General features: G+C 42.4%; 1 protein-coding gene across 2 annotated transcripts in view; it reads right to left on the bottom strand.

The window, feature by feature from the left end:
- TULP4 (TUB like protein 4) overlaps window positions 1-13,868 on the bottom strand; it is a 135,668-nt gene that overhangs the window by 9,661 nt on the left and 112,139 nt on the right. For both annotated transcript variants that reach the window (XM_066616114.1, XM_066616123.1), the window contains 4 exons: window positions 13,049-13,193; window positions 12,538-12,631; window positions 11,094-11,237; window positions 2,164-4,778 (listed from right to left, as the gene is read on the bottom strand). In XM_066616114.1, coding sequence (XP_066472211.1) covers window positions 2,164-4,778; window positions 11,094-11,237; window positions 12,538-12,631; window positions 13,049-13,193 — 2,998 coding nt within the window. The remainder of the gene's footprint in view (window positions 1-2,163; window positions 4,779-11,093; window positions 11,238-12,537; window positions 12,632-13,048; window positions 13,194-13,868) is intronic.

Genomic DNA, 13,868 nt, shown 5'->3' with positions numbered 1-13,868 from the left:
AAATGACATGACGATCACAATCCAGTTTATGGGAAGTTGCTGGGTTAGCCTCCTGGTGTCCAGGGAGACTGCAAAAACATCTGAAGGAGGCTATTTTATTTTCTAGTATCTAGAACTTAGCTGATGGCTTAGGAATGTTTGTGAGATCACCCATTTCTATTCCAGACTGATCTGTCTGGATTAGAAGTCACTTAACAGCTCACCACAACTATTTTTTGTTTTCACCACCACTACTCATACTTAGCTCAGAGACCATTATTACTGTGCCATTCAAAGCATGCCTACTCAAAATTAAGTCCTGCTGAGTTCAATGGGTTTTTCCCCCAAGAAAATGTGTACAGAACTTCAGCTTTAATTACTTCTTTCACACTGTTCTTCCCTTAGAAAGATCAGACTTGCTTACCTAGGGGTCTTGGTAGTCTCTAATCCAACTACTAATCATCTGTTTAGACTTGATGCTTACTTAAGCTGCTACTGGGAGACAAAATGCTGGCCTTGATGGATCTTTAGTCTGACTGAGCAAGGCACTTCTCATATTCTTGGGACAATTTAATCTTGCATACACTTCTGTCGTCCTTTTGTTCATACAGCTTTTTAATCCACATCTTTAACTTTGGAGCCTTCCTGAAAGTGATACTGAACAAATTCTAAAGAGCTATTTTTGACTTCCAGTCTGGTGGGTGGAGGTTGGAGAAATGTTCTGCAACCTCTGAGCCCTGCAGCACAATTATTAATTACCAGCTTAGGAAGGCTGCATTACTGTGTCTTTGCCTGGTCCCAATCTCCTTTTGTGCCTCGTTTCCTGGAGGAAAGCCAAGCAAGACCAAGCTGGGCTATGAGAGGAAGAGTTTTTCTTTCCACCCACTGCATAGATCAGACCAGCCTCAAACTCTCTTTCTTCCCCACTTAAGGTGGAAGGGAAGAAAAATTAAAAGCATGCCAGTAAGATAGGGTATTTTTGTCTCACTTGTCAGCTCAGGTCTCCACCTGTGCTTCCTTCCAAGAGGTTGCAAAAAGTTTAGAAGGGAGAGAGGGTGGAAGAAAGAGGTTGCTAGCTGCCACACTAGACAGTCTCTCCTACCCTGCCTCCTAGAACATAACATTGGCTATGCTTGGCAAAATTTCTTGTGTACTTGTTCACATCAGAGGAGCTGCTGTTCTGGAATGAAAAATAATGCTCAGAGTCATAAACGTTTCCATCACTCTCTCTAAATATGCTTTACTTTACTTTAAACATGCCTGACCTTTCGTGTTAGGTATGACATAGACTGGATTGGTTTGTGGCCATATGACTTTTGTGCATGATGGAGTGCAAACACAGGGCTCAAAGGTTGGTTCACATACAGTATAATTTTTCTGGGAAACAACACACAGATCTGAGTATGAAGTTATCCCCAGATCTATCAGGAGGCCTCTGTAGTCATTTTACTCATAAAAGTTGACCTGCACATTGTAACAACAAACATCTCCCATGGTCTGCCAAAGCTGCTGCAAGACATAGAAAACAAAACACTAAGCAGCTAGTCCCCAAAGCCTTCTTTCTGGAAAAAGGATAGCTATGGAACAGACAAGCCTTTCACACTGCTGAGAAGTTGCATGCAATATACAGGGAACATCTAAATGCAACTCACTCTGGCATGTGAGATATCGAGACAGAGAGATTAGTACAGTACAATACTATGCAACAGCAAACATGTCAGGAACTTGGTACAGACAGACCACCACCTCTGGGGCTGAGGGACTGAGCTATAGGACTGAATACCCCATCCAACCTCTCCTCCCTTCAACACGCAGTTCCTCCTGCATCCCCAAGTTCCATCAGGGTGCAACATTATGTGGGACTGTTGTCAAACCCTGGTTAAAATCACGAACAAATCTGAGTTTTGAAGAACGGTTAAGAAGTATCCTTGGTTAAGTTTGCAACCAGGGTTAGCAACCATCACATGGCATGAGACAAAAAAAGAAAGGAGAATTTTGAACATGAGAAGAGAGGTTAGCAGGGAGACTTACAATTGCAGTAGCATTATGTCTGCACTAGGTCTTAAGTATACAAGATTACGTGCAGGAACATGTATATTGTTTGAAAGAAGTCGTATCAAGCTGCATTTGACATACACATCAAGCCCTCAAATAACAAAAGCCTTGATTGTCTATTCATCCTACCTGTCTCCCTTCCAGCTCAATCTGGAAGTTTTTTGCTGATTCTTGGGTCACTCGCCCTCCAAAGTCCAGCTGATACACTTGCGTTGCCTCATTCCATAAGGGCTGCTTGTTGGCCATTACGTACACAAAGCCCTGGCTTCCTAGTCGTCCGTCCTCCTTTTCATTGGCTTTCCGGCACTTAAATTCATCCAATTCACTGGCTGTCCTCAAATTCCTTTTGGTTTTCCAACCCTTTTTACTGCCCTGGCTCTGGTTCATTAGTTCATCCCCGCTAATAAATAGTTCAGGCTCACTCTCTGAGCTGTCTTGAAATTCATTCATCTTGTTCAGTTTTTTTGACTTCAGCTGGTCCTTCTGACTTTTGACTTTCTTCTTCTCCCTGCCCAGTCTAGGGCTGGATATCAGCGAGTTGAAATCGGTCAGTGTTGTCCTTGCCTCCTTTTTGACCTTTCCCTCCGTGATAGCCTGCATATTTCCTTCATCAGCTCGACTATCCAGGCGCTTGCGATTCTTCTTCCCAAACTTATCTGTCCGTTGAGGAATGGGGCTTTCGGTCAGGGACAGTACTTCCTGGAAGTTGTCCGCTGTCTCTGCCATAACGTCTGAGCCCACATGACCTTGAGACTCAGCTGGCGGTGGGGACATAACAGGTTTCTCCACCACTAGTATTGACTTGGGGGGCAGAGAACCCTGGACACTCTGTGTAGCAGGTGGGCATGTGCTGTAGGAATTCCAAGGATGCAAGGCCATCGGTGGCAGCTGTAAACTCGAGCAAGTGCTATTTCCAGGGTACATGGGGGGCAAGGGGCAATAAGAGAGGTTAGAGGGATAACCTGGCTGAAGCACAACTGTTGGCTCCTGTTGTACCATCTGGGTTGGGGCCAAAGCTTCTTTGGGAGAACAGGAGATCTGCATTCCCTGAAGAGGAGGGGGTGGAGGAGGAGGAATGCTGTAGCTCCCCGCATATGGTGGTACAATCCCATAACTCATTTGGAACGTGGCAGTGGGACTAGTTGGAGATTTTGGGGAAACAAATGGCGCTCGGGATATATCCAGATGCTGAGCTTGGCCAATGACTAGAGGGGCTGATTTAGGGTTAGGCAAAGTACTCGGAGCTGTCCTTTCCTGAGGAACCCATATCTCCTCACTCACCATAGATTCCCATTGATAAGGGGGTGGTCTTTTTATACCTACGGCAGGCTCTGCCATGGCCACAGGGATGTGGCGTGCCGATTTCTCCACTGGGCAGTGCTGAGAAAGAGCCTCGTCCTCCATGAAAGCAGAGTTTACATAATCTGTCCGCTCACGAGAGCTGTCCGGTGGGCTCAGCAAATTATAAGAGGACTGGGAGGTCAAAGGTGAAGTACTGACTGAGTGTGCAATGACAGAGCTGTGCTGAGTGCTGCTCCCTGTTGACACATCCGGCCTCATGCTGCTGATGCCAGATACACTGCTGTTAGCACCGACGCTACCGATGTTCCCACTTCCACTGTTCGTGTTGCTGCTGCCATTGTTGTTGCTGCTGCTGCACTGGCTGCAGGTATATAGTGCTGTCGGCACTCTCTGCTGGTACTGGGCTGCCACCACATTGCTCTTCAGTTTTGGTGGGAGCTGCAGAGTGACTCTCTGACTGTCAACCAGTTGAGCCATTTTCAGTGCTGCCTCCCTGCTATTCCTCCGCAGAGTGCCATGGATCACACTGTTGTCCAGCCTCTGCGTGATGCCACGGCCTTGAGACAACTGGGCTGCGATCTCTGGGTAAGGTGGTGGATCTCCAGTTGGAATGGAGTAGCGTGGAACCGTGAGCCGGTTCAAGGTAGCACTGGTGCAGGGCTGCTGAATCTTCTTCTCCGACGAAGTAATCCTCAAGGTGGCAGAACTGCCAGGCCCCGGCAGAGTGTAGGTGTTCTGAGCACACAGCATCCGTGTCCGAGGTCGGCATACCTCCTCGACGTTCCCACTGCTGTCAAAGGTAGTAATTCTCTCATAGCCAAGAGGGGTCTGATAATGCCCTGCTGAATAAAGGGGGAAATCGCCCTTTTTCAAACAGAGGTCTATGGGAGGTTGAGGAGGTACAGGAGGAGGAGGAGGAGCTGTGGTAGGAGCAGCTGGTATGGTTCCAGGGTATGGAGGGGGAGGGTTCATTTTGTTCATCTGAATTTCCTGGGCAGTGCTAAAGACAGCTGCTTCTCCTTCAGCTACCTGTGGAACTGGACGTAATGTTTTAGCTTTTTGGAGGTGTTCGTGGTCTCTGTCCCCATCTCTGTGGTCCACTATTGCCATCTGGATAGCGCCCTGAGGTGGCAGGGTTAACTGAGGGGGTGCCTGAATGATGCGCCCCATTTCTACTCCTCCAAAGATCACCTGGCCTGGGTTGGAGTACCTGCTTGGGATTGGGTAGTGAACTGCACTATCAACTGCATGGTCTGCAGCCGCCACAGCTGTTGTCTGATTGGCAAGGACATCCAACTGCACATTCTGATTGGCCAGCAAAGACTGAACCAACCCGATGCTCTGAGTTGGCGACATTGCTTGTGCTGAACTGTGAATAGGAGCTATTGGGATGTTTACGGTGCAGGGTGGGTTGTTCTCAGGAACTCCAGATGCTCCAGTTACTATGAAAAAGACAAACACAGTATTATCAGTGCTGGAATGGCCTGAACAAATCCACCACCTGAACTGAGGCAGATCTGCTGCCTCTGCTAATATTCACCCCCCCAAAACTAATAAACACATTGCATGCCCCCCCATTACTATTACTGAAGTATTACTATTACCTTTGTCTACAAGAGGTACACAGTACTAGTTTCATTCCTTGCCAACAATGGTATGTGTTTACATTTTAATGGTACTTAGGTATCTTTGTGAATCTATCATTTGGACAAATGTTTACACCTCTTTTGAACCTGCTCCATCACTTTGGGCTAGTACACATATCACTAATTTTTTGCTAACTACAGTTAGCAAATTAGCAAGCTGGAAGCCAGGTTTAGGAATATTCACTCTCTCCCCAAAGCCCCTCCCTTTCCTGGAACAAATTCCCGTCCTCCATGAACCTTTTAATCCCATGATTTTAGATCTTGAGTTCACGGAAATCTGGTAGGTTAGTCTTAACTGCAGATAAGTTTGGAGCCAACTAACTGCTGAATCGTGTAAAGGAGTGTGATAAATGCCCTCTTTCCCTCCTATTTTTGCCTGTTTCTGTATTTTTGTACACTTTTAACTTCCCAGGAGCTCCTGCACAGCTTCTTCAGTGAAAGCAGCCTTTGTTCTATGTTTGAAAAACATCATTCCTAGAAATGGTGTAAGTGCTGTAAGTGGATTCTGGGTTCATCTTCCTGCCTGGGGCAGCTACTCTGCTTACCAACAGAGTCACCTTGCCTACTGGGTAGCAAACTTGCCTATATGGTTACAATGGGTGGGATGGAAAAGCTAGGAGGGTTCCAATCAGTTATCTCCAATCAGGTAACCTGATTACATCATCCAGGCAAAGTTATAGTCCCCAGCCCACAGGAAGTCCTTGGTATTTTCTCTACCTGTCGCTGAGCGACCCATTCATTAGAAACTCAGAGAGAAGTGCAAGGACTGGGACAAGTGCAAGAACTGGGACTTCCTTGAACAATGGGAATAGCTAAAGCTAAGAACTGTCTAGCAACAAAAGTATTTTCCTGATATGCTAATTTACTCCACACAGTCTGCAGTTTCCCCAGGTAGGAAGGTATGTGGGGGCGCAGTATGGGCTGAATTTTTGGAATGGTATCCCAACTCCATTCGCTCAGTTTAATGACTACTGCACCATTTGATCAAAGCGGTTCTTTGTGCTTTCCAGCCAAGCACAGGCATTTTCCATCAGTCTGCATGTACTTTTGCTACCCCATTTCTTTACCCATGTTATTTATTTATTTTAATAACCAGTGATTGATAGAGATTTTAAAGGGTTAACCTAGCTTCTCTTTTAAGAAAAATAACTGAAATTAAGAGCCAAGGAACTGAAATTAAGAGCCAAGGAAAAAACTGGTGTTTCCTGTAAAAGATAGGAGATCAGGTTATATCAAAGTGACCTAAAAGATCATTATTGACAGAACATGCAAAATTCCAAGAACTTGTGCAACCAGAGTTGTGAGCCAAGAACATTCGATCTCAGAGCAAAATCTCAGAGCAAAATGACCTGGTTGGAGCTCGAACCATGCAGTGTCAATATATGCCCAAATAAGGAGGTGGAAGTATGTCACATGGTTGTCTTGTTCGGCCCAGGTATTTAATGTGGAGTTGTGGGTGTGGTGCTGAGAGAGGCAGGATGAGGAGGAAGGAATGCACATTTGTATCCAAATTGAACTGAACTGGCTTTGTAACTATGTCAATAAAACCTCCAGATGATAAAGACAAGGTCTATGGCTGTTTTAGCATTGCGTCAGGGAAAAGAATTATAAAATCTCTCCATCAATGGCGACCGCAGTAGGACCCTGATTGTTCTCTGCTAAACAGCATAGGAAAATTTGAAAAGAAAAGGAATTTGGATACAGGTCTTCCTTTTTGTCTCTCCCCTGGTTGCAGCTTCTACCTAGTTGTAGGTGGAGGTGCAAGCAGGTAAGTGTTTGTCTAGTGCCTGTCTGAGGTCTGTGTGTTATTCAGTGCACTGGTTTTGCTGCAGTGGAGTTGCTGCAGGGTGTGGCAGGTACACAAGGTAAAACAAGGTAAGTGCAAGTAGGAAGCAGGGTTTCCTAGTCTTGTATCTTAGGTGTGAATACCCTTGGGGACAATTGTGTGTGTATCCCCGGTTATTTTTATTGTCTGGGTAAGGCAGGTTCCCCGAAGTTAACTTCTTCCAGTATTAGGTGTGGCCAGAACTGCGGTGTTATAGGTGGAAAAAATTCTCTTGTCTGGAACACTTAAAAACCCTTATTCGTGGCAGACAAAGAATAGCCTGTAGGGAAAGTTAGTAAAGAAAGCTATTGCTGATCACTGTCTTTTAGAAGAAAAGGCAGAGAAGGAAAAAAAGAAGAAGAAAAAAGGAAAAAGAAAGCCTCTAGATTCCAAAGTTGAAATGTCAGAGAGCAGAGGAAAAAAACTTGCCTTGTTAAACATTTTAGGAGTTAAGCTAGCAGTTTGGCAGTTGTCCCAGACTGGTCTGCTCAGTAAAAGTAAATATTCTCTAGTCTGCGCAGACTGTCAATTTGCCATTTGTGAGTCACCCAGTGTTTGATTTTTACGTTTTGCAACAGTGCTGTGTGATTTTGTAAATCAGTTAGGGAATGAGTGAATCAGTTAATTGTAACATGGAACAAGGTAAGGATGAGCAAAACAGGGTTTCCCAAGGAAGAAGTGAAGAGTGTACGTGAATGAGTCAAGCAGATGTAGAAAGAATTGCATTAAGAGTGTGGGAGGAGCAAGATAAAAAGCGAAAGGTTAAAGAGAAAGAGTTAAAAAAACAAGTGTTTGTCACAGCAATGATCGTGTCTAAACCAAAGGTAAGGCAAGAAATAGAATACTGTTGGTCATGTAAACAATGTGGGCATAGAAAAAAAAGTTGCCCATTGTTAATGAGATCCAACAAAAGTTAATACCTGGAAAGTAATAATGTTACCTTGGCATCTAACAATAAAGGTAAGATTTTATAATGTAAATGTGCTTTTAGTTGTAAATTCTTTAAGGTGTAAATTAAAGCATGTTTAATGCAAAATATATTATTTGTGAATGCTGTGATGAGTGAATGCAATGACTGCTCATGGTAGAATGTTTAAGAATGTGTCCATGGGCAGATGTGTGAAAGAGTGGAATTAATTGGATAAAAGGACCTTTATTTAGAGATGACTTTGTTGGAGAGAACTATTAAGACGTTTGATGGACTTTATGTTTCAGTGAAAGTTATGATGAAACTTCCTTTCTTAATGACTGCAAATTGTAGAAGTGTCTGTAATCCTTATGATGTCTTGTGATGTGTTTTCTTATGTTTCTATTTCGTATGCTTCTATTTCGTATGTTTTTTTATGTTTATGTTCTATTTCTATTATGTTTTGTGATATTGTTGTTTTCTTATTGTAATAAGTGAATGTGCAGGAGTTGGGTTGTAGATGGGGTGTCTAAGGTGTAAAAGAGACTATTATTGTTTTGTTTTGATTCAAATCAGTCAAAAGAGCAATGAGGAGAAAAATAAGCTAAATGGGTAACTTATTGCAAAAGCACCCAGTTGGAGGAGGTGCTAAAATCCAAGAAAAAACACTATACTGTGCTTAAAATGTCTCCAAGAAGCTCTTAAAAATATTTTCGCAGGATTCCCTATTTGGTTTGAGAGTGTGTAACCACAATAGTTATCTGATTTATCACACGTGTGTTATGCTATGTGTTACATCATGCAAATTAGATTATTTACCATGCATAGTAACATGAAAAGTAAAATGACTAAGTTTTCATAAAGTCAAACTACACTTATAAGATATCTCTATATGGAAAAAAAACAATTTTTATAATAGATTAAGCTTTGTACATTGTACAAGATACACAGATATAAAGTGGTCTGTCCTTAGTGTTGTTTAAATCTAAGAGAAGAAAAAGAAATAGAATGCATTTCTGAAGTATTGCTTGCAAATAGTACTCTTTTAAAGAGTGCAATGTGCATTGAGCATTGTGTCGGCCATAGAAGTCAGCTGCAACAGAATGGCAAAGATCAAAGTTACTTGGGTCTGAAGAGACTTAAGTTAGCTTAGATTGCATGTAAGCAGCTCATGAAAAGTAAATAAGGTGGCACGGATGCTCTCTGCAATTGATGTGAAAGTAGGAGTACTAACAGAAATGAAAGTAAGAATCTATTGATCTCATTAGATCAAATAGTAAAAATTTGAATATTAAATTGCTAAGGATATTGCACTTTATGCAGAAAACTTGTATTTTTAAGATATATCTTAGGCTACTGCTATCATACATAATGTCTATCACCCCTTGTACGCACAGAAATTCCCTAGAAAACTGTTTTGTACCCCTCTAAGCTACACCATTAGCTATCACCATGGCAGGTTCTTTTTCATAATTAGTCTCCCAAGTACCAGAAGTGTGTCCTCACAGTTCCAGAAGCAGGACACTAAAAGATTCTTTAGTCTAACACATACACACTGTCACATAACATGAAGAAACAAATACACCTACATGACACAAAAGCCTAACAAAAAGGGTTCAAACAAACATGCATGTCCTCAATCAGATATACCTTAAGATAACAGTGTGGCCAAAATGGTCCATTTTGGCCAAAGAAAAAAAACAGAGGATTGATAGAGATTTTAAAGGGTTAACCTAGCTTCTCTTTTAAGAAAAATAACTGAAATTAAGAGCCAAGGAAAAAAATGGTGTTTCCTGTAAAAGATAGGAGATCAGGTTATATCAAAGTGACCTAAAAGATCATTATTGACAGAACATGTAAAATTCCAAGAACTTGTGCAACCAGAGTTGTGAGCCAAGAACATTCGATCTCAGAGCAAAATGACCTGGTTGGAGCTCGAACCATGCAGTGTCAATATATGCCCAAATAAGGATATGGAAGTATGTCACATGGTTGTCTTGGAGGTGGTAGAAGTATGTCACATGGTTGTCTTGTTCGGCCCAGGTATTTAAAGTGGAGTTGTGGGTGTGGTGCTGAGAGGCAGAATGAGGAGGAAGGAGTGCACATCTGTATCCAAATTGAACTGAATTGGCTTGTAACTATATCAATAAAACCTCCAGATGATAAAGTCAAGGTCTATGGCTGTTTTAGCATTGCGTCAGGGAAAAGAATTATAAAATCTCTCCATCATCTCCTTCCTGGGAAGGTATTTTTCTCCCCAGACAACCCTCATCTGCCTGGTTTCTTTAGCTTAGGATTGTGGCAGTGGATACAAACTGCTAAGAGTTTTTTCCCATTCAGTTACTGGTCCAGTAAGGGGAAAGTAAGAAGCAGGAAGGGGTGTGGACACACTAACCGCTAGTTGCCACTCCTCCTCATCAGCCTGCCTTCTCCCAGGTCTCACTCTTCCCTTTCCCAGGAAAGGGGGAAGGGGAATTTATCCCAGGGAGGGGACAGCCTTGCTGTCAAAGCTGGCTCTGATATGTTAAACACGGTGAGCTGGGAGCCAGTTATGTCTGCACCATCTCAGGATGGGCAAGAACAATCTAGTCACTAAATTCTAGTGCAGTAGTATAATGCAGATTAATAATCTGTTAAACTAAACTCTTGGATCCAAACTCATCCAAGTGGGTGATGTAAATACCAAACTATAGCCGGTTCCTATTAAAAAAAAAGTCAAACAGTTATGAAGGCATGAATGGTAATCACCAGACCTGAATCTGCATATATTCTCACAGCCCATTCACTTGTTGAAGTTTGTGACTGCAGCTGGCTATTGCTCAGCTTCAGTTTCCAGACACAGTGGTGGGTCCAGGCTATCTTAAGGGATCACCTTTGTCCCCCTGGTAAGGAATATGAAGTGTGAAATGGATGGTTCGGAGGGTCCGTCCAGCCTGGGAAGGATGCCAGCTTCAGGAAGGACATTAAGTCCCAGAAGTACACTGATGACAATGCTGGGAGCAAGGCACGTCCCAGAGGTTCCATTTTGCCACATTTTAGAATAAGACCAAAAGAATGAACTCCCCATCTGCCCCCATCAACACACCAAAGCTTAATAATTTTTATATACTACTTTTCAACAAAAAATTCCCTGTCTTCAAAGGACTCACAGTATAAACAAAGATACAAAAGGGACACCAGTAATAGCCACTGGACAATATGCCATGCTGGGATGAATAATAATAATATAACAGGACACCACTAATATAAGAGGGCACATTTTAAGAGGTTCCTCTTTGCCCAGGTGTGGGGTTAACTACTATATCTCAGACAGTGTAAGAAACAAGAATCACCAATTTCTCATATTCTAGAGGGCTGCAGAATTTCAGTTAAATCTCACCTGGCAAATCATCTTCATCTTCACTAAAAACATTCGGGTTGAAGACAGGCAGGTTTATATATTCCATGGAAATCTTTCGCACTTCTGGAAGATATATGGTCATTTGCCTGGGTTGAAGATGCAGCAAGCTGGTTTTATAGATAACTACAGAAAAAATACAAGAAAAGAAAAGAACATATTCGTAATATAGAAAAGATAAAAAAGATCCAGCTTTATTAAAATAATTAGCAAATTTCAATCATTACAACATTCCTACATATAAAGTCCTCCTGGTAGAGCCAGCTGCCAACGGAACTCAAATATAAGGGAAAGGATATGCACTTTTCCCTTTCTGCTTCTGGAGAACTAAAGCATAACTAGGACTGGACTATATAACATGAGCTGAAATTACCAGAATAAAAATCCCTCTAGCAGACAATTTTGACTCCACCCATCTTTCAAGACTGCATCAAACTAAAAGGCTCTCCTTCACCCACCCCTCTGACATACAGTTGTCCCACTGGGAGAATGCCCCAGGAGAAGGTGGGACCACAGAGCTTCTTGGAAGAAGAGTAAGGTATACAGATGGCCCACATTACCAGTGGATTCAGAACCTGCAGATTCGATCATCTGTGTGTTCCAAACTCACAGGATGGGTCCAACCTGTACCCTCTGGAGGCAACGGGAGCTGTGTTCCGAGGCCTGGGGAATCCGCACATGGCCTCCATGGGCCTCAAAAAGCCCTACGGAAGGTCAAAAATCATGATTTTTGGTTTTTAGCTGACTTGCAACCATCCACATCAAAAAACAAACTTTCAATAAGAACAACTACCCAATCCATACATGTGAACAAGGATTTGCACGCTAATCAGAGATCAGCAATGACTTGTAATGATCAGTATTCCATGACAGAAGCTGCATGGGTCTCTGAGTCCACTGTGGGGTTGTGCAGCTTAGAGGGAAGGCTGGTAATTATGTCACAATCTGAGGCTAGCTAGCTCCAAGAGAGCTGTGGGCCTCCATTTTGGCCAGGGAGTGGAGTGCAAGGAGAAGGTGGAGAGAGGTGGAGGGAAGTGGATAGAAGAAAGGAGAAAGAGAGGAGGGGTAGAGAAGAAGTGAGTAAGGGAGGGAAAAGAAAAATGGTGGGAAGAAGGAAAACAGCTTGATCAAGTGGGCTAGCCTGGAAATCGAACGTTTATAACACTGAAAATGCATCCCAACTACAAACTTCAGAACAACACATTTCTAAGTTGGAGACTTCCTGTTCAGCCTTGAGTGGATCCTTTCAAACAATACTAAGTAAACATGTAAAATTTCTATTTAAAATTCTTTTTTTAAAAGATCCTCAGTGCTTTTGGTCTGTATGCTCCACATTAGAATCAGATACAGAGTTCTTCTATCACTTAAAAAAAAGAAAAAAGCAAACATGTTTGGTAACCTTCAAGTCCTTAAGGTTAATTTTTACCTGCACCAAGATTGGTTGGAAGGAAAGCAGCCAAGCCCACAATTTTGAATTTGGTTCCCCAGATATTTGATGTGACCTGAGCAAGGTAGTTGTGCTGCAAAGAAAATAAATCATAAAAAACAAACAAGATGCAAAAGTTAAGCAGCACTGTAAAGTGTTCAAAAACAGCCTCACATACATTCTCTTAGTCATCCTTGCAAGAGCCCTGCAAAATCAGTCAGTATTATTATTTCTGACTTGCAGATGGTGACACTACTGCTGAGAACAAGGGACTGGTTTCAGGCTTTCAAATGAGTTCATGGGTAAAATTTGAATCAGGTTAGGGTGCACAACAGAAAGAGCTCTAGTTCATTGCCTGCTCTTATCATCCCACTACATTTCCCCCCAATTAATGTTCTCCTATTCTGGCTCTACAAATAATAACTATTTTATAAATATTGATTTTTCAGAACCTTGGCAGAGAAGTTGACTAAAAATGCAACGAACAGACAATTAGATAGCCATGCAGTACCTGAGTGATATCTTCCAATGGAAACTCTCTACGAGTTAGGTTTGGTGAACCTATAGAAGGCTTCCTTATTGGTAATCTGGGAGATCTTGATATCTCTTGAGCTGCTCGTGACAACTTTGGAGATTTGCGAGCTTCTATATTAATTCTGCATACAAAACAAAAGTGACCATGATCGAGAAAGCTTAAGGAGGCACTGTTTCTCTATATGTCTGATTCTCTACATGGGCAATATGGAAAACAGCTAGAGTAAAGCTGATTTGGCTTGCAATCCTACACACACCTTCTTGAGAGTAAATCCCTTTCTTAGTGGAGACTAAGAGCAATTATTAACAGGAAGCAGGAAGTTAAACCTTAGTTTTCCTTCTAACTACAAGCTGCCTGCCTGCTTCTCTTGCTATAAGCTTTCTGCTTGTAGCATTGGTTAAAGCAAGACGTTCTTACTTCAGCGTGAATGTAGTCAACATGAACAAAGGTAATCGGGCACAAGGAGGTGTGGGGATCCGTAGATAACCAGATTCATGGATAACGGAGGGATACCTGTAATATCTGATGGAGGGGTTATATTTGCATTACTCCTGTAATTAACCCCAGAGGAGAATTTTAAAGTCCTTCTAACATTTCATGGTAACACAAACAGTAATTTCTCAAGCAGCGATGCATCAGATAAGAATAATCTCCTTTGTTCTAACTATAGGGTACTTCCCTATATTGAGTCAGACTATTGTTCCATCTTGCTCAGTGCTATTGACACTCTCTCCATGGTTTCAAACAGGAATTTTTCTCTGTCTTATCTGGAGATGCCAGGGATTTAACGGGGGGG

The sequence above is a fragment of the Tiliqua scincoides genome, chromosome 1 (genome assembly GCF_035046505.1).
Source record: "Tiliqua scincoides isolate rTilSci1 chromosome 1, rTilSci1.hap2, whole genome shotgun sequence".
Lineage (NCBI taxonomy): Eukaryota > Metazoa > Chordata > Lepidosauria > Squamata > Scincidae > Tiliqua > Tiliqua scincoides.
The sequence above is the reverse complement of the archived record's forward strand: the minus strand, read 5'-3'. Positions and strand labels throughout refer to the sequence as shown.